The sequence below is a fragment of the Amphibalanus amphitrite genome, unplaced genomic scaffold (genome assembly GCF_019059575.1).
Source record: "Amphibalanus amphitrite isolate SeventyFive unplaced genomic scaffold, NRLGWU_Aamphi_draft 000428F_arrow, whole genome shotgun sequence".
NCBI lineage: Eukaryota > Metazoa > Arthropoda > Thecostraca > Balanomorpha > Balanidae > Amphibalanus > Amphibalanus amphitrite.
Genome location: NW_024881922.1, coordinates 143,059 through 169,098, shown reverse-complemented (window position 1 = coordinate 169,098; position 26,040 = coordinate 143,059). Strand labels below are relative to the sequence as shown.

At 49.1% G+C, this 26,040-nt stretch overlaps 2 protein-coding genes across 4 annotated transcripts; one reads left to right on the top strand and one right to left on the bottom strand.

The window, feature by feature from the left end:
• Positions 1 to 484: 484 nt before the first annotated feature.
• On the bottom strand, positions 485 to 5,445 carry LOC122391266 (protein artichoke-like). The gene is made up of 3 exons (XM_043385022.1): positions 2,171 to 5,445; positions 1,694 to 1,878; positions 485 to 1,496 (listed from the first exon to the last, which is right to left on the bottom strand). The coding sequence occupies exons 1-3, from the start codon at positions 5,409 to 5,411 to the stop codon at positions 1,014 to 1,016; spliced, it is 3,909 nt and encodes a 1,302-aa protein (XP_043240957.1). The 5' UTR covers positions 5,412 to 5,445; the 3' UTR covers positions 485 to 1,013.
• A 9,029-nt stretch (positions 5,446 to 14,474) lies between these two features.
• Positions 14,475 to 25,378, top strand: LOC122391265 (reticulon-4-interacting protein 1 homolog, mitochondrial-like). 3 transcript variants are annotated; one of them, XM_043385019.1, is made up of 9 exons: positions 14,475 to 14,628; positions 19,124 to 19,293; positions 20,195 to 20,294; positions 20,865 to 21,073; positions 21,396 to 21,596; positions 22,032 to 22,144; positions 23,240 to 23,446; positions 23,918 to 23,984; positions 24,257 to 25,378. In XM_043385019.1, the coding sequence occupies exons 2-9, from the start codon at positions 19,147 to 19,149 to the stop codon at positions 24,434 to 24,436; spliced, it is 1,224 nt and encodes a 407-aa protein (XP_043240954.1). In that variant the 5' UTR covers positions 14,475 to 14,628; positions 19,124 to 19,146; the 3' UTR covers positions 24,437 to 25,378. The 3 variants fall into 3 exon arrangements, with proteins under 3 accessions (XP_043240954.1, XP_043240956.1, XP_043240955.1); XM_043385021.1 differs by lacking the exon at positions 14,475 to 14,628 and adding an exon at positions 14,637 to 14,745; XM_043385020.1 differs by lacking the exon at positions 14,475 to 14,628 and adding an exon at positions 15,396 to 15,472.
• The last annotated feature ends 662 nt before the right edge of the window (positions 25,379 to 26,040 follow it).

The following is a 26,040-nucleotide window of genomic DNA, read 5'->3' as shown; positions in this document are numbered from 1 at the left end:
CGGGATCGGTCGGCCCTCTCTCCCACCCAGACCTAGCGTGGCGGTGTGGTGCATGTCCTGAAGGGCGGCAGGCCGGGGTTGGTCGTTGTTCGGCTTCTGCCAGCGCCCTGTCACGCCATTCGCTAGTGAAGCCAGTTGGCTAACTGAAATCTGCCGCCGTTATGAGTCCAGTTAGGGGCGAAACGGCCCCCATGGCGATGATGCATGGCAGTGTGACATGCAGCCGTCGGCCGCTGCCACTGCGGGTCGGCGGGAGGTGACAGCCGACACCTCGATTGGTGATGGGGTGGCCGGTGACATTTCTACCGATTATGGAAACAGTTGATGTCTCAACTGATGTCCACCATTAGTCAGGACTCAGGGTGTGGGCTGACAGCTCCTCTACATTTCGCCTTTGTTGCATATGATATGAAGGAAACAGGATTGTGTCCTATCAAACCATCCCATCATTCAGCAACTTTTTCTTCCATTAATGGATGCCATAGAAGAACAGACCATACCTATATTTCACAGGTCGCCAACTCACAACCAGTAGGTACATTGTACTAACATCATACACACATTATGCAGCTAGATCTACAAACCACCAGCTTATCATGGCCGTGTCATTTCATCTAATGCGACTAGCTCCAGTTCCAATATCAACACGACTGTGAGCTGGCTCGACTTGCGGCCATCATAACGCAATATTGACTCGGGTAAACAGAAACATCCCTTCCATCATTGCACCACCATATGATATATGTAAATGAGACAAAATATGTCAGCTGAGCAGAAAGGATAGGTACGAATAGTAAAGGCATTGTTATGAGTAAAATAGCCCTTGTTTATTGCTCGTTTTGTTGTAGACCTAGACATAGGTAATGCTTTCATCTAGTGCTTGGATAATCGGGATAACATTATTTTCTTCAGGGTCGCCCGGGTAACCAACCATTCTATCGTCAACATACCAACATTCAATGATGGGCGGAGTGAAATATTTCGTTGTTCCATCTCTTCCAGGCAACATTTCTCTATCCCTTATCACTCTCTTCCCGAGTGCCACTCTTTCCACTATTCCTCGCCACGGACACAGCTCGCCACACCCCTACCACACACAGTGCCACTACCAGCAGCCCAGTCGCCGCCGCCGCCGCCGCCAGCCCGCCCAGCCGGGTAGCCCCCAGCAGTCTGCTGCGCCCCGTGCTGTCCAGGGTCCTCACCAGCGCACATCTACCGTCCGGGGGTTCCGCGGGCGGCTCGGCCGGCTCGCCCGGCTCCGGGGGACGGGCGCGACCCTCGGCTCGCAGCCACCGGCCGATGGCCGTCACGCAGACCCTGTACGCGGTGTCCGCAGTCAGTCCAGAGAGTCGGTAGGTGCGCCGGCTCCCCGCGAACGGGGCCGTCTCGTGGTGCTCCCCGGCCGGCTGGGTGCCGTGGTGGAGCACGCGGAACCCCAGGATACCGGCCTCGTCGTCCGCCTGCCAGGAGACGAGCACAGAGTGCGGCTGGATGTCCTGCCGACAGAAGGTGAGAGGTGATTTATTATTCAGGCACAGCAGTGTTGTTCATCACGCCGCATTGCTATGTTGGAGTAGAAATTTCTGGAATCGGTTATGCATTCTTGATGATTTTGTTTTTCTCACGTAACGTCATACTATAGATACTTGAATATGATTGGCTCCCCCATTTCATGTTATCGCTGTCAACTGACCTGGATGGCGATTTTCTGGACGGGTGAGTGGGGACAGAAAAAGGCAGAGCTGGAGGGAGTGAGCTGGCGGCCGCGCAGCTTCTCTGGTGTCCAGCAGGTGGCGTTTGACCGCTGCAGCAGCCGCGGGTGCCGCTGCAGCCAGCTCCACAGCTGTCGCAGCTGGCAGCTGCAGTGCAGCGGGTTCCCTGGAAAGGGCAGCCGAGTGATCGGACCACGCTTGGTAAACACTACATCAGTCTTATTTTCTATTGTTTAAATGTTACCGTGTTCTGTCTTTTGAAAAGACATGCATTCATATTTCTAGCCAAAACAATTCCATACAATTATTTGCTCCATAAAAAATTACTGATATCTTTATATCTATTTTCAACAAGAGAATCACGTCCCGTATTCCAACGGGTTTTACAATGTAGCTGGAAACTCTGAAACCTTGAAGTATAAAATGTAGCAGGTGACACATCCTGGCAAATCCCTGACCTGCTAGATCCAGCAGGCTGAGTGTGGGCTCCAGTCCCTCCAGCAGTCTCAGCGGCAGCGTCTCCAGCGCGTTCTCCTGCAGCTCCAGCCGGCGGAGGCTCCCGAGACCGTCCAGGCTGCGCGCCGCCAGTCTCGGCAGCCAGTTCCGGCCGAGTCTCAGCCGCCGCAGCTCGTCCAGCTCCGCCAGCGCCCCCGGCTGGAGCTCCGTCAGCGTGTTACGTGACAAGTCGAGGTGCCTCAGCCGCGCCAGGTCGGCCGGCATCCGAGGTACCCGCCGCAGTGCGTTGTGGGTCAGGTTGAGGTGCCTCAGAGAACGAAGACCTCGCAGTCGCTCGGCCGGGAGCAGCTCCAGGTCATTGTGCCCTAGGTCGAGGCTGTGAAGATGTCCCAGTCCGGAGAAGGCGCCGGGAGAGACGCGGGAGATGCGTCCGTGGCAGAGTCGCAGCTCTCGCAGGCCGGGGAAGCCGCGCAGGTCCATAGAGGCGATTCCGGTCAGATGAGAGTGGCAGGCCGAGAGGTGGCGCAGGGCCGGAGCGTGCGCGGCGCGGCGCTGAGACGCGTCCAGCAGCTCCCGCAGAGGGTTTCCGGTGAGGTTCAGGGTGCGCAGGGCGGGCAGGGAGCCATCCGGGACCATCGAGGGCATAAGACGCAGCCGGTTCCAGGAAAGGTCGAGGGTCCGCAGGCTCTGGAGCCGAACACTGACGGACGGCAGTTGACGCAGATGGTTGTTGTGTAGGAGCAGAGTATGCAGATGAGGAGTCCCGACGAATGCCAGGCCCGAAATGTGGGAGATGCGGTTACGAGAGAGGTCAAGCGAACGCAGTTCGGGTAGATCCGAGAACGTGTTGGAGAAGAGGGAAGAGATGATGTTGCCGCTGAAGTTTAGGAACCTTAAGTTGAACTGATCGGAAATGGATAAGTTCTTGACATGATTAAAGGGGAGAGACAGTGACTGAAGCTTTGGCATATTCCTAAAGAGCGATGAATGAATCGTGCTAATGCGATTAAATCCAAGTTTTAATGTTTGAATATGCGATTTAGGCTGGATAATGCTGTCATAAAGATTATGCAAGTTTACTGACTCCAGCTCAAGCAACTGGAGCTTGGTTAATAAAAATGGAGAGCTCGATTTCCCTAGGAGACGTAGGTCTGTGTTTCCTGACATTAACAACTTCCCTAACGACAATGGCAGCATAAGTTCTGGATTTAGATGTGTCATCAGATTATCGCGCAAGTCCAGCAGTTCCAGGCTCTTCAACTGTCGAAACGAGCCCTCCTCAATATATGCGATCGCACATCGTCGCAGAAAGAGCTGTCTTATCGGCAGATTTCCGGTCATCATGGCTCGCCTTATCTCTCCCAGCGGGTTGTCGGCCGCATTCAGCTCCGTCAGGCGCATTAGGGCGGCGAAGGAGCGCCGGCCCACGGTCGTAATGTCATTCCGGGAGATGTCGAGCCGCTCCAGTCTCCGGAGACCGCGGAACGTGCCGGCATCGACCCGCGCCAGCCTGTTGCCGGCCAGCTCGAGCGCGGAGAGCCGGCCGCAGCCGACGAACGTGCCGTTCGCTAGGTGCGACAGCCGGTTATCCTGCAGGTGGAGCCGGCGGAGGCGTGACATGCGCGAGCAAGTTGTCGGCGACAGGCGGCTGATTTCGTTGTGGTTTATGCGAAGGACTTCGAGCACTGGGAGCTTGCTGAGTGCCTTTTCGGGGAAGGTACTTAGCTGGTTGTTATCTAGTTGGAGCGAGACGAGATCTGAAGATTCACGGTCGAAGTGCATGTCAAAGTTCTGAAGTTGATTGCCATGGAAATTCAAATACTGCAAAGTTGGCCATCTAGTTAGCGTGGAAGACTCGACAAACTTAATGTGATTTCGCTGAAAATGCACTTCCTGGAGACTCGTTAGCCCGACAAAGTCGGCTGAACGAATCACAGATAGCTGATTGTTTTGCAGCCTCAATGTCACTAGACTAGTCAGCTGAGAAAAGATTCCCTCGGGTAGACTATCGAGTTCATTATTATCCAGACTCAGCGTGGTCAATCGCCAAATATTCTGAAAGACACGAGCGGGTAGTGAATGCAGCCGATTGTGGCTCAGCTGGAGCTGCAGCAGCTCTCCCAGCCGTGAGAACGCGAGCTCGTCTAGCTCGGTGATGACATTGTTTTGCAGATTGAGCACGGACAGACGGGAAGTGTTGAAGAGGAGACGGCCTTCCAGTCGCTGGAGGCTGTTGTCTGCTAACAGCAGCTCGGACAGCTGCGCCAGTCGGGACAGCAGGCGCTCCGGTAGGTCGTGCAGGTGGTTACCGCTGAGGTCCAGCACACGCAGCTCCCCACAGGACCACAGGAGACTGACGTTCACCGCAGTCAGTCGATTTCTGCTCAGATCCAGCACTTCCAGCCGGGTGAGGTTTGTGAGGGCGGCGGCGTCTAGTGACGTCAGCCGGTTGTCGTGGAGGGAGAGCCAGGTGAGGGATGGAAGCGCTGCCAGTCCATTCTCCGGCACCGCCTGCAGCAAGTTCTTCGCCAGGTCCAGCGACTGGAGCCGGCTAAGCTGACTGTACCCGGTTGCAGACAACACCACGATTCGGTTACCGGCCAAACCGAGCCTCTGCAGAGCTCTGAGATGGCGCACTGCCCGAAACGGCAGCTCCTTCAGCAGGTTCTTCGACAGGTCCAGTTCCTGCAGCGTGTCCTCCAGCCCTGCGAAAGCGTACTCCATCAACTCCTCAATGATGTTATTCCTGAGATTCAGTCCAATAAGTGCCAGGCCGAACAGTTCGTAGCTCATTAGACTACTGATAAGGTTCCCCTCGAGGTTAAGTCGCGCCAGCTCCGGCAGCGACAGCAGCGCCGACTGCGGCACGCGCTCCAGCAGGTTGTGGGGCAGCGACACCCGCTGCAAGGAGTCCGACGCGCCGGCGAAACAGTTGTCGTGCAGTAGGCGCAGGCCCGACCGAGCCACGCGCAGCTCATGGAAGCTGGTGTTGCCGAGGAAGTAGGGCGGCAGGAGGGCGGCGGCTGACCTCAGCCGCGTCACCCGCACAGAGCTGACCGCTCCCGAGGTCACGGACAGCGTGTGACGCAGCTCGGCGCCGCTGGCAGCCTGACAGGTCACCAGGAGGCCGGCGCGGCCGCCCAGGGCGACCACCGAGCACGGGCCGGGTGTCGTATGGGTAAAACCACCTCCACCGGCCGACCAGGCCATGCACAGCAGCGCCGCCCAGTGGAGACATCGCATACTAGTCGGCCGGGACGACCGTCACCGGCTGCAGCTGCGAACAAAAAGGCATTTGCTGATCACCTGTATTTATGTATTGTTTTGCATTCGATCGCAGGCCTCTGTACTCCTACGTTTGCGAGGTTTATGAGGCAGTTATGTAACAGAGCTGTTATCTTTCGAAATGAGTGAGATAAATTGATAATGTTATACGTGAACTCGAACTTCGACATGGAATTAGATCTAACTTTGATACAAGTGCTTTCCCAACACGCTAGCTCGCCTAACTTTCCTTATCTGGCATTCTCATCGTGCGCGTCACCTGGAGGATGGAAAGAAGCTTATGTTGTCGTGTCTAAAAGCGCACATAGTCGAGAAGAGACTTTTGGATGCAATGCACTTATTTCACATACGTACTTCGTGATACGATTTATCTATGATAAATTAGGCGCAAAATATTTCGTAGAATAGGTACTATGCTACATCTCTTTATTCAGCCTAACTCACTTTGTCTTTTCTTCCTTTTGGCGATTATTTTTGGTTTCAGTCTACAGCGTTTCCACCTCGTTACTTGTGTGTGGATAGAAAGAGAAATCCGCTGGTCATATCACCTTTTCAGAGACCAAATCTCGGCCCAATTATTGGCACCATTCCTTCCCGAGGCTGACCGCCGCGTCTGGTGACTTTATTGCCGAGTGGCTGGCTCAACGGCCTCTTATCGGCAGCGACGTCTGATATTGGCCGGGTGGCCTACCGCAGCCGGCTCAGCGGCTCTGTTGACCTCCCCGGCGCTCCCTAATGGGGCCATAACCGGCCGCGCTGCCGCCTCACCGACCACGGCTCTCCGCTCCACTCCCCTCCCTTCTCTCTTTCTCTGTCCCACTGGCGGCTGGGCTGAGCCAAATAGACCGGACACACGGTTCGTCGGAAGGTCATCTCAGGCTCAAAAGAAACAATACGTGCCATTTGAAAGCTTACGGTGAGCTGAATCCAAAAATGTATTTTTTATGAAAATCGATCGATGGCCTTTTTTGAAAATTGCGTTTTTGTAAAAACTTAATAATCTTTTATTCAACGGGCTGTCCCGGACATTCTTGAAAACATAAACATGTATTTTTGAGTTCCAGTGAAAGCTGAACGCCAAAAGAACAATATTTAGCGAAGCAATATTTCCAAACATTAATATGCGTCTCCCACAGCCGAAAATAAGGCCTAATCACACAGCTCAGTGTCACGATGGACCAAAGTCAGCCACACAGAAGCGTGAAATGACCCTTATCGACTCGCAGACCCGGCGCTCTCGGCCCGCCTGACCGGCCACGGAAAGAACGTTCGGCTCTCGTTCTACTAAACAAATGTCAAAGTTGTCAGTTTAACTGTCCACATCGCTATTAAAGCTATTCAGGATACCTGTGAAGAAAATTCATTGTTCTGTCATCTTCACATCATGCATTAATTTGCATCTGTTCATGTCTACTTTGCTCAATTGAGCTTGGTATCATGCCCATATAAGGAAAATTGGCCGCGCTGAAATGTCAGAGGCTGCACCGGCCTCAGCTCGGGTGGAGTGGGGGTAGCGCCCGGCGGGGCAGGGCAACCTTTGACCGGTCGCACGGCCGAGCAGCTGTCACCAGTACAGCCTCTGACAGTGAAACCCCGCTCACTTCCCCTCCGCGGGCACTGATCGCAGCTGGATGGAACAAAACATGTATAAGAAAAATGTAAATTAAAGCATGTTGTAAATCAAGCAGAACAATGAATTTTCTTCACAGGTATCCTGAGTAACTTTAATAGCGATGTGGACAGTTAAAGTGGCAAATGTTACATTTGTTTAGTAGAACGAGAGCCGAACGTTCTTTCCGTGGCCGATCAGGCGGGCCGAGAGCGCCGGGTCTGCGAGTCGATAAGGGTCATTTCACGCTTCTGTGTGGCTGACTTTGGTCCATCGTGACACTGAGATGTGTGATTGCGCCTTATTGTCGGCTGTGGGAGACGCATATTAATGTTTGGAAATATTGCTTCGCTAAATATTGTTCTTTTGGCGTTCAGCTTTCACTGGAACTCAAAAATACATGTTTATGTTTTCAAGAATGTCCGGGACAGCCCGTTGAATAAAAGATTATTAAGTTTTTACAAAAACGCAATTTTCAAAAAAGGCCATCGATCGATTTTGATAAAAAATACATTTTTGGACTCAGCTCACCGTCAGCTTTCGAATGGTATATACCGTTTCTTTTGAGCCTGAGATGACCTTCCGACGAACCGTGGACAGCCCGCCCCCCGCGAGTCCCCGAGGAATTAGTGACCCCGAGGTCGATAGTGATTTGGTGCGTTGGACGCGGCTGGACCTCGCGCCGCTTACAAATGGACCCTGAAGCCCGTCAGTGCCGCGCCTCCGTGCCACTGTAAGCTCGTTTGGGCTTGGTTCTGTCACACGGACTTAGTGTGACCGGGTTGAAAACAACGCGCCCAAACAGGGAGACGTGAAGGGCAAATGTGTGGCCGAGCTAGTGATGCAAACTTGTTTCATATACCAAAAGTAGCTAGACTACCTGGCGTGCCCTTTTCAGTGAATTTTATCAATATATAAGGTTTTTAACCCACGAGCCGCTGGAGGGGGGGGGGGACATAAAGTTGCCCTCCTTTACGTTTTGTAGAATATATCCGAAACCTGATGAGCTACGAACGTGAAACTTGGCATAGCTTCAAATGAATGCCTAGACAATGTTAGAAGGAATTTGGTGGTTGTAGCACTTAAGATGACGTCACAGTAACGTCATAAAGTTTTGTCGTTTTCCGATATGGACCGTTTCTGATGTCGCTGAGCATGAAACTCAACCGTAAATGAGCTGGACAGCACCTGCTGTCATCCTAAAATATCGTAGACTTCCAACTAGTTCCTGACCAATAATCGGTCCTTTATTCGGTCTCATATATCGAATATATCGTGAGGAAACTGAGAGTCGCAAATCCATAATTTGACTTCTGACGTCACTGTGACGTCATTTCAAATGGGATCGACACCAAATTGAGACACAATCTTGGCTAGGTATTCAGAAAGATGTGTGCAAAGTTTCGTTTCTCTATCTTCTCGCGTTGCTCGTCGCAGAAGTAAAGGGGAGGGGGCAACTATATCCCCCCAGCGGCCGGCGGGTGGCGCGGAGGCCCAGCGGCCGCCGTAAAGTTAGGTACTGTTATCAGTTATAAATGTTTAACCATAATGTTTGGTATGCCCACTTTCATTTTTGCCATTTTTTGCCATTTTTTTAGCGTAGGTACCTTTTCAACGCCTTTCCTGCCCACATTATCATATTTTTATTTTTCGAACCATTTTTTGTGAACCTATGTTTAAAGCTTCTAGTTCTATATTTTCTCGCAGAACTTGTCTTTCAAACACACAAAATACGCATTTATGTCAGCATATTTGCAAGACAACTTGCTGTAATTAACAGGTAGATAAATGAGCTGCTTAACGAGGAACAGTACGGCAGCTTCATGATGAAATTGCTTAGCGTGCTCTGAAACCAGCTTAAGCAGCGCACTTGTAGCAAGTGCCGTTGCTTTGTCACGCGTTACCGCTTATGCATCACTCAGTGTCCACATTTTTATGGTTTTCTCTATATATGTATTATATATCTAAATTTTTGCGGACGCTCAATTTCTGCGATTTTTATTCCATTACGGGCCAAGCTTATTAAAATCATGGCTTTCAGTGCTAATTCAATTCATCAACGCGACGCCAATCTGTATAGGCAAGGCGACGAGCGGGGTCAGAGGAACAATGTGTGCCGGAATCGGGATCTGCACCGGATAGGCTCTCTCCTTCCTTATTGGGAGCCCAGCGCGCCCACGCTCGCGGCCTAATTTCATTTGTTATCTGCTGATGGTATCTTTCTGTGCGGCGCAGACCTGACAGAAATGCTGTCGCGGGATTGGTAAAGGAAGTGCTGGCAGTAATGCAGGGAAGACGCCTGGACAAAACGGATCACGTTTCCTCCACTTCAACAAAATAGCATCTTCTTGGGCTCGATTTGATAAAAGTTCAAGATGACTTATACACGTACGCTAAGACCTTTAAAAGAAATTTAGGTAGCGTTTCGATTTTTGGATCGTGCAGCAAACAAATAATTATCATAAAGCCAGCACACTGCACTGCTTAAGCGCATTCTTGTTCACGAATCGAACTTGAGTTACAGTTTTTGTCAAAGCGATATGATTAATGTTCCACACTTCCACAGAAATGAAGCATGAATGTCGATATTTTACGGCCCGCTGGCCAGCAAATGCCACCGTCATGTCCACTGAACGTAATCACCCACAAGATAATCATCGGCAGTCACGTAAGTGGGCGTAGCGTAACGACGTCGAACTAATGCATTTCGTGATAACGTGGACAGGTCAGGTCATTTGACTGGCCTGGAGTAGCTATAGATCAACATTGCAAATAATCCATAATGTGAATCCTGGGAAAACATGTTTGTGGTGCCATTTCAGTACTACGAACTAAAATGCAAACTAATTACGAGTTTATTTTAATCGTCATTTGATGCATCCATACATATATTCAATAATTGATAAATAGTTTTGACTTTTGAGCCTTGAACGCAAATGTCATAGCTAGCGTTCCCTACTAACATAGGCAGCCAAAATACGTTTCAATGAATTAATTCACAGCTGCCTTTCTCCTGCCTCGATGTCAGAGTGACTGCGGGCCTTGAGTGACTGCAGCCAGTCCGCCGTCCTTTGAGCGGCTGACACTGCCGCCAGCGCGCTGTCAAACTCGCATGACATTTGCTGGGCGCGATGCACCGCGGTGTGTCCCCCGGGGCGCCGCGGTCGGCTCGACGCTGAAATATTTGTTACCGCCGCCGTCCAGTGGACGCTGCAGCAATCAATGGCCATATGACGGGCCCGGTCGTCAGGCAACCGGCTCAAACAGCCCAAGCGCCGTTAGCTGCCTGGCCATCCGCCGAGTTTAAACGTCAGACTCGGTGGGCAGTCACATAAGCTCAGTGGTCAGTTATGGAAGATATGGTCGCTGTGGTGAATACTAAATGCATATGGAACATGTGCACTTGATGATTACATTTTTATCCGCATACCAGCTCTGAACGGTTTCTTTTGGTGTATGCACAAACCAAACAGTTTTTATCAGTTTAAGCTCAAATGAAAATTTGCGTTTCTTCTATTGACACCGTTTTAACCCTCGCCGGCCGAGGGGGGGGGGGGGGCGGGTGCCGCCCCCCCCATAGGGTTTTTTTCGCGATAGCTCCGAACACGCTGGCGATAGAGAGCTGAAACTTGGCATACCTGACCTTTGATCCAAGCCGCATCTTTTGACACCAACCGCATTTTTGGGTCAGGTCAGGTCACTGACCTATGACGTCATAAGTGAACCTCTGCACGGTCTTCAGATGTCGCAACTTCGCAACGCCCTCACTGCCAGAGGAGATGTCACAGGGAAATGAAACTTGCAGGATCTAGTATCCATTATGAGTCCCACAACTTGTATATCTCGGATTTTTCCTAAAGGTCATATGAGGTCAGGTCATTTTCGTGACCTCACCATTATAAGTCAATGGGGAAAAATGAAAACTGCTATTCTGGCGCCGGGAACGATCTCCAACTATCTCAAGCACACAGAATCGTGATTTGATGCACTCCTTGCAAGGTTAGATGCGTCACTTTTGCAATGTTGACCTTGCGTGATGTCATTTATGACGTCATCAAGGTCATATTAGTTTTTCGTCAATAACTCTTGATCAAATTGAGCTAGCGAGTCGGAAAAGCCACCAATGGACTCAGGAAGACCTGCCGAATCGAATGATATGCGACATGACCTCTTTCGACCAACTTCGTGACCTGGGGGTGCTGACCTGACCTTGACCTGAGGTCAACACCCCAAGTTGACCTGACCCGGACAAAAAGTATACCATTCGACGCGCCTGAGCGAGACGAACACGATGCTGCCAAAATCGGCGCTCTGCGGCCGTTTTTTGCGAAGTTATTCACCAAAAACTGAACCGTACCCTGGGGCACTTGACCTGACCTCAGAGGTCACCGGTTGACCTAGGACCTTAAAATCGGGTACCAATCTCTGCGTCTCGTAACGGCGCACACGCTCGTTTTTTCCGCGACGCGCTAGCTCCACCAGGGGCGAAACGGCGAGGGGGGAGGGTCGTACCCGCCCCCCCCCCCCCTCGGCCGGCGCGTATGTAGAAAACCAATAGGTCCGGCGAGGGTTAACCTGTTCAAGACCAAGCATACGTAATGCAACATAAGATGAAAAATGTCTCAAAGCTGAGCAGACAGGTTGCAGCATAGCGAGCGAGTGCATCAAAAAGTTGGCATAGCCTTTTACCCGCCACATGACGTAAACCGTAAATTGAGATTGACATTTATTCATTTTTTTTAACCTGTTAGCAACGAAAAATTTCATTCACATGGTGCAAATATCATCTGCTTCGCATGCTGATGTAGTGGACGTGTTCCACTCCCACATCCTTGACCTCACTATCCGCGACTATTGACGGATAAGCCCTGCTGTCCGCAGCCACCGGAGCCGACCTTTCCACGCGCCGGGCGGCGCTGTCCGGCTGGCCTCCGTCAATACAGTCGCTATCTGATCCCCTGCTGCTAACCGCGCCGTGCGCATAATACGGCCGACCGCAGGCTAATCAATCAGACCGCGCCGCGGCGAGTCCGCTTCGTCAATACAGCGGCGCTACTGTGACCGCGCCGGCCAGGTCACATAGTGGGCGTAACAACGGTGACGGCGGCACGTAATGGGTCGCACGGAGCCACTCGTGGACACGGACAATAGCGCCGAGCGCTCGGTGACACGAAGGGACTCACGCTAGCGCTGCCAGGCTGAGCATGCATCTCTGGTGCTAAACAGAATTACTAGAGACACGGTAAATGAACCATTCATGAAAAGTGGTAAATGTGAAAAAGCCTCGTTGGACACACTGATGGTTATTAAAACGCGTATCCACCGCCGAGTTGAATCAAAATTAATCCTGCAATGTCATTATTCAACATAGAAATCCCGGATCTTGGTACAACGATATGTTATCGTGTGCTATGATACCTTCGCGTATTGGTAAGCTTTTATTTGAAGGCCGTCTTGGGGTTCATTTCTTATGCATCATACCTATATACTTGTGTTCCACAATGGCTAATCTTTGCCTTGTATGGATGACGTTGATAGCTGTTGAGCATTGTCCTCTGCATGCAAAAGTGGCCAATGAGCTGATATCATTGAGTCGGCGCATAAGGATTGCTATTGATATTTTACGGTTGCGCTTTTAGAGCACCATTTTGATCTTTGCAAGTTTTTATTATTTTCTTCGCCTGTGAGATACCTGGCCTGACCGGCCTGACCTGAGCTCTCACCGGCTGCTGACTATCTGCAGCGAAGGGTGAACTTTCAAAAAAAAAAACAAGACTTCCATTTACTGCATGACGGCTCAGCTTATTAAAAGTTTCAAGCAATGGTGTCCACAGGTCTGCACAATGCACATATACTTTTTTCTATTGTGTCAATTTTACAACACAATCATTCGATCCCAATTTTGACAGATCTATGGAATGCTTAGAAAGTTGGTGACATAAGACCTCATTTGTTTCATACTCGAATTCAAAATACGGTTCAGTGAACATGAAGCCTCTTTTGAAATAATCCTTTTATAGACCCTAGAAAGTTTAACAGATGTAGAAGCTTAGCAGAGGTCCTATCAGCCACCCCTCTGCCGGCGATGGTTAACCTCAGTCGTTTGGATAATAAGCCGGTGTTTGTTAGTTCGTCAACAATTATAACGGATGTATAATTTTGGCCATTTCTTTTATCAGGTCAATATCATGGTGATGGTGATGCTCCGATACCTGCTGACTCAAAAGCAATTTGACCCGAAATTGCTAACGTCAAATATTTCATTAGGTCGTGATCATGATTTGTTCAGATAAGACCATGTTGCATATCCGTTTTGTTTGTTACTATCAAACGTCCTTTACTGAGCAACCATGTCTGTTCAAAAGTTATTGAGGAAAAAACTTGACACTTGATGACATTTAATTTTTTTCAATGTCCCCAAAAAACCTCCGCTTAATCGTAAAATGTGGGACCATTGATGCATTGCGATGCTCCTCACCAGTTTGCGGGTCACGACTCGACGGGCGGCGGACCACCGACGGCGACGACCACCGTCGCCAGCGACGACAAGAGACCAACTGTCGCGCCCACTCCCGACCGGCCAGCGTCGCTCAGCCCGCGCCGCTGCTCCAGCCGGCGCGGCAGTGCCGCGTCGACAGTCGAGAGTGAGACATAACCGGGGTCTAGAGGAAATGGCTCATCGGGATGTCAATTATTTTAACCATAATTCCGCTGAGGTTGTTGACTGGTCTTAAGATGTATATTAGCTGTGAATTCGCGAGCCTCCCAATAGCAAGGCTGGTGACAGATTCGAATGGTGTCATACGAAACATTCTTGCGGAGGCCGGAGCATAATTCGTAATCATGTTCTGTGAGACATCTGCGTCGCAAAATTAGGCCTACGAAGAGTGAACACAAACAATATTACTTACCTTCTATTGTGCTCTGCAGCAATCCCAGCCCTGTCTCCTCTCGTGTCTTGGCTAGTTCTCTATATACCGTGGGCTGAAGGGGACTCGGCCACTGCCCGGCGTACCTAAATCGGGTCTTTGAGGGACAGCGGACGCCTATTTGGTCCTGCCTATACGGCCTTGGCCCTGCCTATACCTAACACAAGCCCTCCCCTCTGCGGCCACCAGTCAAATGAAGAGCTGCCCGCTGTAAAAAAAGAACAGAATGCCCCATTGCCCATATCATCTCGTCCTGAACTATCCGGCGCCCTAGTCACCGGCTCACCGCACAGCCGCAATTCAACGGCCTCGCGTGCCAGTTCCAGTTCTTTATATTGTTCATAGATGTCTCTGAGCGCATGCGCCTGTTTCATACTGCGCCGCAGCGCTCTAGTGAAATTTCTTTGCTCTGTATCAAGATTACTTCAACGAAGGATATGGTAGCTTCGTATGTAGACAAAAACTGCTCTCTTGTTGCAAACAAGATGCACTTTTTGTTTACATTTTGTTACGTGTTATGCAACGCTTGAAAGGCTTGAATGCGGTCTCACTGATGATCACGGTCATAACTGATGATAATTTTACACTGTTTGTTGGATTGAGTTAAAAACCTTCAGGGGAGCGGTTTGGTAAATTGGTAAGTTCCCCGTTTTTCGACCTAACCATCCGAGTATCTTTCTTGAACAAATTCCATATCGCTCTTCAGTTCGGTCGATTTGCAAATTGAAATGGCACACAAGGTTTCAGCCTTCAGGTTGAGTTTCTATTTCATTGAATTAAGCTCATTATGTTAAGAACTTTCTATTAAAGAGTAATGTGGCACTTATGGTTTGTCATCATGAGATGCATGGCGGTCGCAGACATGTGCATGGATCCGGGTGAAAGATTTATGGTCTCATTGGAAATGGATTTTAAAGCAGACTGCGCTCTGCAGGTTAGGATCTCAGTTGGGCAAACTAGGCGGCGGGAATCAAAATATGGAGGCATCAAAATATTGATTCTAGTGGGCGGAGCTTTGACCATATATGGGCATAGAATCAATATTTTGATTCAATTTGGGACATTCCCACCTTCAGACGACCCGTTACGGCGGAAATAACCCCCATGACGGCGAGATTTTTTGACAAGTCAATACAAAAAACTTCCCCGCTTCAATTTTTCGCTGCATGGCTATCAGCCGTTTGTCGCGCGTACCTTTACGAATGGCATAAAGATTTCGCCGCCATAATTCAACAAAAACGTGCTGTTAAAACTTGCTCTGTTTATCATTATCGACGAGCCTTTGTAATTTTTTCATAATTTTGTCTAAAATAAAATAAAAAATGCGTTATTTAGTTGTATAATTCATTTATAAGAAATATTCTTTTTCTTTGTATCTAGCCACGATTTCCGGTTCCCGCCATTTCGCGCCGGCGTCGTGGGTGTTCGGATGCAACGTAGTGCTCCCGGTTTTATTTTGTAAAAGCGACCTTTTCTGAAGTGTAAGTAACAATGGATCGTATTTTAAGATACTTTGAAGTGTGCTTTTCAATTTCAGGCATGTGATCTTAACGTTTCTTACCGAAAACTTGTTTTAAGAGATGGTTTTAGGAACATGGCGCGGTAGCGACGTCAGCGGCGCGGGACGCCTTCTCACTCTTCCATTGTCTTTTTAAGCTATATTTTTTTTGAAAATGATGTCTTAGGTGTAGTATTTCAGTGAAATATGATGTACTTTAAAAGTTACGGTATAAATTAGTTACAAGAAGCCTAGTGTTTTGTCTCACATGATAGAATTGTTGGGTGGACTCATGAAATTGGGGCAGTGCATGTCCAGTATTTTACATAATTTGGATGTTTTAGCCTCTGCTTGTGTCTCACTCATCCAATTGTTGCTACAACTTTAATTTGTAGCATTTAAATTTTTTAAGGGCAACTAGGTTATTGACTTGTTCCAAGTTAAGATTGATAGGTCGTAGTGCATGTTCGTGTTTGCCTTATCAAAATATTGCTAGAAGGCTGATTTTTCGTATGTCTCACACCGGGTATGTAAGCTTGGCTTGTAATTGCTTCGCCCATTTTTGCTACATATTTAATGATGCTTATTTTAAGTGTAACAAAAGCAAGTTGCTGAATGGTGTAAGCCATATTTACATTATGCGTGATCTTCCAGAAAATTGTGTCTAATGTACGTCAGTCCAGGGAATGCTGGATAGTTAATGTTCAGGATTGTCCATGCCAAAGTTAATTTTAGAGGCCAGTTTTATCAACACAAATAGCTGCCTGCTGGAATTGTTTGCCTAAAGACTGCTTCACATATGGAGCATTAACATGATGGGCACGTAAACGGATAGGGCTGTACCGTTCATGCTCTGTATGTGAAGTAACTTTTAGACAAAAAAATCCAGCAACCACCTATTTTTCTGTTGGTACAACTGGCCTCAGATCTACTTTTTTGGCAGAATTTATATAACTGCATGAGATGACAGTTGTTGGCGCACCTGGTGGCGTTCAGTGGAAATTGAAGTGACATTAAGTATTCAATTTTTTATTGAATATATTCTAAAATTAATAGTTGCTGAACAAGTAGAATAATAACACATATAGTTTCCTAATTTATTGCCCACAAATGTCCTAATTATTGTGTTCTGTTGTTTGCTGCAGGTCAACCAACCAAGGATCAAACACTGGTCGTTGCGGGGATCGGCTTCAGAGGGTCAAGGATGGCGTCTTGAATCGCTGTTCAGTCGACAGGCAACTGTATGACAACGCCATCCCTGTCAACCAGAGCGTCGACCGAAGTAGGGCGGCGTTGCGCGGACCTGGCCGCACCCGACCAACCGGTGGAGTACCTGACTCGGGCTGGGCGGAGACTACCTACATCACGACCTTTTGAACTTTGATCTCGTGGCGAGAAACAATATGACGTAAGGAAGTGTGTATGTGGCTGGCGGGGCCGAGGGTGAAATGCGCCACGTGTTTATCTTGCCGGATGACGACAGCGTCACCAACCTGTCAAAGAACGAGCTGGTGCAGCGCGTGCTGACTGCCATCTCGTCCCTAGAACCGGAGTAGAAAAAACGTGCGCATAGCCCAAATGAAGCGAACCAAAACACAGACAGGACTGATAGCTTTTCGGTCGAGAATGTTCTGAAGATGCTCATCAGTAGACCAATTGGTGACCGTTTTCGGTGGTAATATGGGATCTTGTGGTGTTCCAAAGCGACCTGCTTTGGGTGTGGACATAAGTGGCTCAACCTGACCGGATTGATGTTTTAGGTAGCCGTGCTAATCATAAACCCTATATTGAGTGTATCTGTACAAATTTTGTTTATATTTATTTCATGTATTTGATTCGAAACCGAAAATTCCTCGTTGTAATTAGGCAACATCGAGACGTTGAGGTCATTCTCCAGACGTTTATTTGTTTTTACTTACCTGTCCACGGTATGTCTTATTGGTTAGGTCTCAGTTTCAAATATTATTAACTGCATGTTTTGCAAATACGTAGCCATATTGAATAAGAGACGTGTCCTAAAAGTGAGTATTGCTTTGCATGGGATGTGAGCATCAACGACAGGGCTTTGTGATGGCAAAAGTGTGGCAATTGCAGGGATCGTTGTGAAATGTGTTATGAATATCATCGTATTATTTGCGACTGCAAATACATCCGTGTATCATATTTTCATTCAAATTGTGCAATTTGTGCAACGGGCTTGAGTATATTGTTCGGCGAAATATCTTACTGTACTCCACAGAAATGGGACGGGATACAGATGCGTAGAAACACATTCATGAACACGTGAAAGACGATAAGTTAACTTTTTTACTCAAAATCAATGCTACAAAGCAGGGATGTGGAGCCGTGAAAATGTCAGACGGCTTCGGCTCCGGAGGGAAAAATCGGCTCCAGCTCCGGCTCCGGGTAAAATGGTCGGGCTTCGGTTCCGGCTCCGACTCAGTATAACCCCTATACAAAGGTCAGCACGGCTCCCTTCACGCATTCCCTCGAAGGCTTGCAGCTTTGAGCAGGGAGCCAGGGTGAGTGCTGAAAATCCCTGGTCTACCGTGGGAATTAGGTCTAGAAAAAAATTACACGATCCTGTGCTGATAATATCTTCATGAATTTATTGAATTTGCATTATTTACACACAAGAAACATTCCATAAATCAATTTGAAGAGTGAAGTACGTCTGCAGAAAGTCGGTTCGCGAATCAATATATTGATAAACCAGCTGATTTCAGAATCAAGATAATGATTAGCCAGCTGTTTGCGGAATCAAAATATTGATTCTCGCCGGGATAAGCCGCCGTGATGAATCAATATCTTGATTATTTTCAAGACGCTTTCCTAAACTAACCAAAGAGGTTAGGGCTATTGTTTCGTGCCTGGCGGGTAGCTTCAACGTTGTTCTTCATTTTGTGAAGAAACTATCTTGAAAATATAACCGGTTGCTGAAGAATTGACGTTTCTATGATGGTCTGCACGTATGCCCATATATGGTCAAGACTCCGCCCACTAGAATCAATATTTTGATGCCTCCATATTTTGATTCCCGCCGCCTAGTTTGCCCAACTGATCTATAATCCCACTGGATCCATCCTACACATTTAATCTGCATTTATCTCATAGGATCTGATGATAAACCAAGAACATGGATGAGGTCTATGACGATGAGATCATCTGAGTGGATTCCACTATGCACAGCATTGGAAACCAGCTTTCCAAGTTGAAGTGTTTCTTTGTCAATAAGTGCCACAAAACTATGGATTATGATGTGCAATCACATAAAACCTCAAACAGAATGTATGTGAGTTGCAACGAATGATTTTGGGAGGATTCTGAGTTGCCAAAAAGTAAATGAGGATCTGTGATCTCACTGGGTCTCAAGCAAAAAATTATGCTTGGATCTATTATATGATCCCTACATCTCTCAGTAAATTGAAGAGCTGGATCTATGATCCTGATGGATATGAGAATCTGTGGGAGCAGATCTGGATCCATCTTCTCAGATCCATGTACATGCCTGTGTGGGGATCGCTCATTGTCTAGGAAAATATCACTCCCACATGGATATCCAGCATACCATTCTGGGGCATTACATGTTTCCTGCTCAAAAGGCCCACTGACCCTTACCATTCACATTTCGCAGTAACTATAGTTGGCGACAGCACAATGCCCCTGCTGGTGCTGGGGAGAGCTGGTGCAGCGGCCAGCCTGCGCCGCTGTCTGGTGAGCAGGCGATCTGCCCACCGCGCCTCGGTGCCCACTGAGATGTCCGCTTGGCAGATCCACCGCTATGGAGGTCCGGAAGAGCTTCAGGTAGGTGAAAGCAGAGACAAATAAAGATGGCTAATGTGGCTCTTTGTAAGGCACCAGTTGTGCCAAAAAAAGTTGGGCACTTTCATGTAAAGTATGAAATTTGTATGTGAAACATTTGTTTGTTATTGAATCAGTCATAATTGTAGCTGAAATATGATAAATTTACCTTCAAAATCCTCTATTACCCATATGCATTTTTTATATATAAATTTTGTCCAAATGGCTGAAAGGGCGGATTTGAGGAATCAGAGCCCGCACTAAGCATAGCTTGTTGTGCTGACCCTGACCCCACCACCCGATCGCGCAATTTCAGTTGTATGGCAGAATTTTGTCCGAACGTTTAACGTGCCCTCACGACTGGACACGGTCCCCTCCGCTCACTCACGTTACCTGGCTTTTATGCGGCCCCTGCCACAGACACGCACGCCATTATACGTAGGAGCTAAATGTGGCCGCCCGCAACGGGGCTTGAACCGGGCTCTCACTTCCGGCAAAGCGTCGAATTCCGGCGCTTTTATCCACTCGGCCACGGAGAGGACCAAGAGCATTGGCTGGCTATCTTGCTCCTGAACCTCGTTTCATAAAGCGAGTCCCTAACTTATGCCATTTCTTGGCCTTGTATTGCAAATGCATGTGAAGCAATACATTTATTTCCCCTTCTCCCTTCTGTTCTTGCTTGCAAGATGCATAAATTCAACGATTTAAACTATCATCGCTTCACATGCACTTGCAATACAATACAAAAAAAAAAACGGTGTAAGTTACGGACTCGTTTTATGTAACGAGGCCCTGGAGTGAACAAAAATGTGTGTTAGTCAAAGGTGCCAGCCTGCAGTGATCTGACTGCCACCAAAGTGTCACCTGCTGGAATGTGTGCTGACGATGCTGCCACCTGTTTCAGCTGACCACCTCCCATCGCCTGCCGACCATCACTCAGCCCACCGAGCTGCTGATCAAGGTTCATGCTGCCAGCATCAACCCCATTGATGTAGCCATGCTAGGTAAAATGACTACTGCTTGTGTGAGTGATTTACAGCCAAGCTCAACATCAAGTCTTATTTTAGTTTGATAAAATCTTTGGCCCTCCAGCTTGTCAGTTACCTACTCAACATGCTCAGTGATTAATGATGCCTTGGGCTCTATTTGCTGATACTAAAGGCCGTTTTTGATGTGCAATGTGCTTCTATTACCAATGATGCCCCTGGTGTCAACACAGATAAACTTTACATTGACACATTTCTCAACAGGTACAGCCCACCGCTAAAGTAATGTGTGGTTTTACCAATCTCAACGGATGGCTTTGACCGACGATTTTTAAATGCGAACTGATTGTAAAGAAGACGTCAATAGATACAGTTGTAGCTGCAAGGGTGAAGATACATTTAAGCTACATTTAAAGTCTCGTTGCAATCTGGCTAATCGTTCCTGGGCTTCAGAAGCAGAACATACCCATGACTGAAACCACACATTACTTCTGCTGTGGACTGTACGTTTCATAACATACCATACATTTCTCACACTTTATCCCACCTCTACAGTCCACTGACACCTCTGCCCCTCTGCTCCCGCAGGCGGGTACGGCAGCACCACCATGAACCTGATGCGCCAGCTGTGCGGCACCCTGGAGTTCCCTCTGACGCTGGGCAGGGACGTGTCCGGAGAGGTGGTGGCGGTCGGCGGCGGCGTCAGCCAGTTCCGGCCCGGCGACCAGGTGTGGGCGGCCGTCGGACCGCAGCGCCAGGGCACCCACGCCGAGTACGTCGCCGCCGCCGCCGGCAGCGTGAGTGGAGGGAGGGAGGGGGAGGAGTCAGCGCTTTGTTTCTGGGGTGATTTACAGGTGGATTGGTTGCCCTTTCACGCCGATTTTCGACAATTTTCGGAAATTTGTGCATCTCCATACGCTACTCTCCGTGACAAAGTACGAATTTGTAATAACGTTACTTTATCGTGGCACATTGCAGTTACAAGTATATCTATCACCCTAGTATATCTGCGCCCAACGGGTCAGTTATTGCGCTAAACCATTGCCGTGGTGTAGTTAGGTCAAGTTCCGTTTCCTTTCCTCGCATTGCTTACCCCGAGTTTGCCACCATCCCCGCCAGGTGTCTCTGAAGCCTCGCTCGCTGTCGCACGTCGAGGCGGCCTCCATACCGTACGTCGCCGCCACGGCCTGGTCGGCGCTGGTGGTGACTGGCGAGCTGGTCTCGGAGGGCACCCGGCGGGACCGGCGCGTGCTGGTCTGCGGGGCCGCGGGGGGAGTGGGCTCGCTGGCGGTGCAGCTGCTCAAGGCCTGGGGCTGTCAGGTGAGCGAGGGGAGAGGAGGAGAGTATGTAGGGAGGGAAGGTGGGGGACTACTGGAGAGAAGACGGTAGATCGGGCGAAGGGGGGTTGAATGATCGAAAGTGTGAATATCGAATGTGCTGCTAGCCTGCGACCATGCTTGATGCTGGGTTCTTTGGTAGGACAGCACGCTATGCTGTAGGTCAGAGTTTTGCATGTTTGGAGAGTTGTGACGGATACTTTTATGAACCATGGAGATGTTGCATATGCCATACTACGTGTGGTTTAGAGGGGTCTGACTCAAACCTTATGACATGATGTGGCATGTAAGTTAACCTGAAAGACAATCCACAAATGCTGTCTGTGAGGGTAGCATTTGTGCTTTATTCACACAATGTGCCTACTGCGTGATTGCGGTACCCTGACGTGTCGTCATGCCGTCATTGTGACGTGTCCAGGTGACGGCGACGTGCGCCACTGACGCCGTCGAGCTGGTGGAGTCGCTCGGCGCGGACGTGGTGGTCGACTACACGGCTCCGGACGCTGACGAGCACCTGAAGCTGATGCAGGGGTGAGTGGGCCGCAGCTGGACGGGCGGTGGTACAGAGTTATCCAGAGTTAACTGCGCTCAGTTTCTATGTTTTTGGGCCCGTTCCATACTGCTATTGCGTACTGCTTATGTGTACCATACCACAGCCCGGAAAATAGTGTTCGAAGCTATTTGGGAAGTATAGCACACTAAGTTATATCAGTTAAGGTAATGTTTTAGCTGGCTGCTCTTCATGTATCAGTGCTGGTTTATCAAGTCAGCTACATCAAGTCAGTGACCGATGTCGTACGGCGTGGCACTGGTATCCTGAGCGGTTTAAGCCACAGTAGACACTCGCTGCCCAGGGACACACTGACAATACTGGTGCAGGCTCTGGCGGTGTCTATTGTCCGGTATTGTATCAGTGTCTATGGCTGCTGCGGTGTGACCCAGCTGTCCAGAGTTCAGAAGCTACTGAACTTCGGTGCTCGGGTGGTGTCTGGCCGACGTAGGTATGACCATGTCAGCGATGTCATGAAGACCCTGAAGTGGCTCTCTGCTGAGAACTTGTGGCGGTTTCATTCGGTGACTCTGCTCAAGAGAATGCTAGCTACGGGACAGCCTGAGTCGCTGCGTGAAGGCATTGTTACCCGCCGCAGTGTTCATGGTAGGGAGACCCGCCAAGCTGACTTTTTCGAGACCCCAGCGATCCGCACAGAGTCAGGCCGCCGACGGTTTCTTTATTCAGCCGTGACAACATACAACTCACTGCCACCAGCCTTGCGAGGCCTGGGGCCGCGGCAGTTCAAAGCCCAGTACCGAGCACTGCTACTCCGAGAGCAGTATGGCGATGAGGACCCGTGAGTGTGTTTTGTATGCGTGTGCTAAGAGCGAATGTTTTATCCATCACATCTTCCAAATGACATGACGCCCGGAATAGCCGTTCTCGAATGGATGGGTTTGTCGCGGCGTGAAATAAATAAATACATCATACACATAGGTACCCGACCAAAAATGTCCAGACTGCATTAGTCTTTAACGTGCTGGTTCCTCCAAATTCCTTCTCGACCGTACACGCCCGTAGCGCCCTGTGAGCTGTCTGTGAGCGCTGAAACGTCTCCGTAACCCGCGTGGCAGGTACGACCTGATCCTGGACTGCAGCGGCGGGCATGGCGAGCGGCACATCCCGCTGATGAAGCCGTGGACGTACGCCAAGTACGTGACTTTGTCGCCGCCGCTGCTGAAGAACATTGACGCCGACGGACTGGTGGCCGGCGGTGTGAGGAACCTGGCCGAGCTGGTTCAGAGCAACATCAGCAGCCACACGCAGGGCAGGAGCCACAGGTTAGAGACGGACAGCTCACAGTCAGGGCAGGAGTCACAGGTTAGAGACGGACAGCCCACAGTCACAGGGTCACGGGCTAGAGACGGACAGCTCACAGGCACAGGGGTCACAGGTTAGAGGCGGAGCGACACACTTGCAGCCACAGGCTAGAGACGAACGGGACGGACTGGCAGTCACGAGAGCCAAATGCTAGAGACGAATAGGACATACTAGGATAGTACCCGGTTACGTAAGGTAGAAATTACAGTCAGATACAAAGAATGATGTGGCGCAGACAGTTACATAATAGAGCACAAGCTAGACAATATTGTGCTGGTAGTGTCGAGAGCGTTCCTTTCATGTTCACTCACCGCTGTTTTTATTAGTCATTTCCACGTTCCTTTTGAAAGTCACAGAGAACACTGGCGCTCTGAAACCGCACACCAGTCTGGTACCAATGTCTGATTACCCAATTGCGCTCCGTTTCACAGATGGGCGTTTTTCATGCCTAACGGCTGTGCGCTCAGTCAGGTCAGGGACCTGGTTGACGACGGAAAGGTGGGTCAAATATCAAATTAATCTCCACTCTGTGTTGCTACGTGGGTGATATGGAATAATGGACGCAGTTATATATGGCCAGTTAATCAATTTAAAGGGATTGCAGCGGCAAATGTAACTAAGCCGGCTAATACAGGTGCAGTCCTTGAATTATACTGTTGCGGGGGATAATGCCAGCCATATATATGATACTGGTGATGCGTTCGATAACGTGTGTCTGATCGCAGTGCCTGTATTGGTGCTAGTGCCGTCATTGTGTCCCTGCCGCCCAGATCCGGCCGGTGGTGCAGCGGGTGGTGCCGTTCGAGCTGGTGCCGGACGCGTTCGTACAGCTGCAGGGCGGACACAGTCGCGGCAAGACGGTCATCCGGGTCGTGGACGAGCCGCCCGCGCCCTCTGAGCCGCCCGAGACGGACACGGGCGCGCCCAGCAGCGACAGGAGCGGCGCCTAGTGGCTGAGTGGTGAACTGCGGGCCGCCGTGCCAGCCCTGTAAACGTGGACGTGGAGTGAACTTGTACAGCTGTATTTGTTGTATTTGTGCTGCTGTAGTGACTGACTTGCCTCAAAGGTGTTCGGTGTTTGGTTGATGTCGTGTGATATTACGCCAGCAGCAGATTCAACTTGCTCATGACCTGGAACAGGCCCACAATAATGTAGCAAACAATGTTTCAACACGGCTGCCAGGGCCGTGCTGCTTAGTACGCGATTTGAAGCAGATGTTAAGTTGAAACTCCGAATTGCTTACGTAATGTTTGCTAGACTTCACCGTTCTCCGAAAATGAGTAAGCAGTTGACGGATTTACGTTTTCATTGGCACCAAAACATAATTTTTACGGCTCATTGTGAAAGATGGCTCACTATGCTGATGCTGTCGGTATAGCAATTATGTCCGAAGCATTTATGTTTTTGTGATATGCTTATTTGTAACGGAACGATAATTTGCTACCTCATGCTCTGGATTTTTTTAGCTCGCATTTAATGTCCACGGTCCATTTTTTATGGCTCAATGGCTGCATATATCAGACAGTGGTGTATTCACCACTCTCTAAGAGTGATGAATGCTTCCAGGGCAAGGGGTACAGAAATCTCCAAACACATGTCGATATGACGCTGGTTAATATTTCTCCGGATGTGCCGGGTGGCAGGTGCTCGTGTTGTTTGTACTGATTCCGTGAGGAAAGCTTTTCCGGAGAATATTGCGGCTTCCAGAGCCTCGTTGAGTTTTGTCTTGCCATGGAAGCTTGTGACATCAGCCGGTGTTAGAGGGATTTCAAAGCATTGAAAGTCCCTGTCGTGTTTCCACCGTCTGAGTGTTTGCAGTGAAACTGTGACTGACAACTGTTGGACGGGATGAGCGTACCTACAAGAGCTGAATAAATGGTGGATGAATAAGCGTAAACCGTTTTGGCTGAGCAGTGAAAAGTCTATCCAGTTGTCTATTACCCATGGGACAACTGCTGTCACTAGAATTGTATTAAAAAGAAAAGCCAGGAAAGTTCTGAACATCAAATAACTGAAGCATTATGCTTATGAAGTCATGTACAACTGGGAGTTTAGACGTATATTTTAAATCACCTGAAGCTCACTAATAGAAACACGAGCTTGTATTTAAATTTAATTTGTATTTATTTAATTAATACCGTCAACAGGCACACGACCAAATGATAGACGGTGCGGGTGCCGCATAAAGTACGAAAATGGCTTCAGAATGTATAAAATATCACATCATTCTGTCCCTTCGGCTTGCTGGCTCCAAACTGTCCTGTCAGAAGACAGTGGTCATTTCGGTCCCGTTGACTTATTCAGCGTGGCTAGGCATCGCGGTGGGTGTGCCGTTCCCACTAAACAGACCACATACAACATACATGGAACATAAATGTCGCTTTGCTATGGGTCTGGCGAGGCTGCGGCAGAAATGACGACTCCATTACTCTCCGTCATTGTATGGGCGGTTTGGTCTACGGGCGACGAAGGTTTTTATTTTCTTATAGTCCCTTCCGGCGGCTGACAAGTGTGACGTAAGATTTGAGTACGTCGGTAAAGTCGAATTCATAC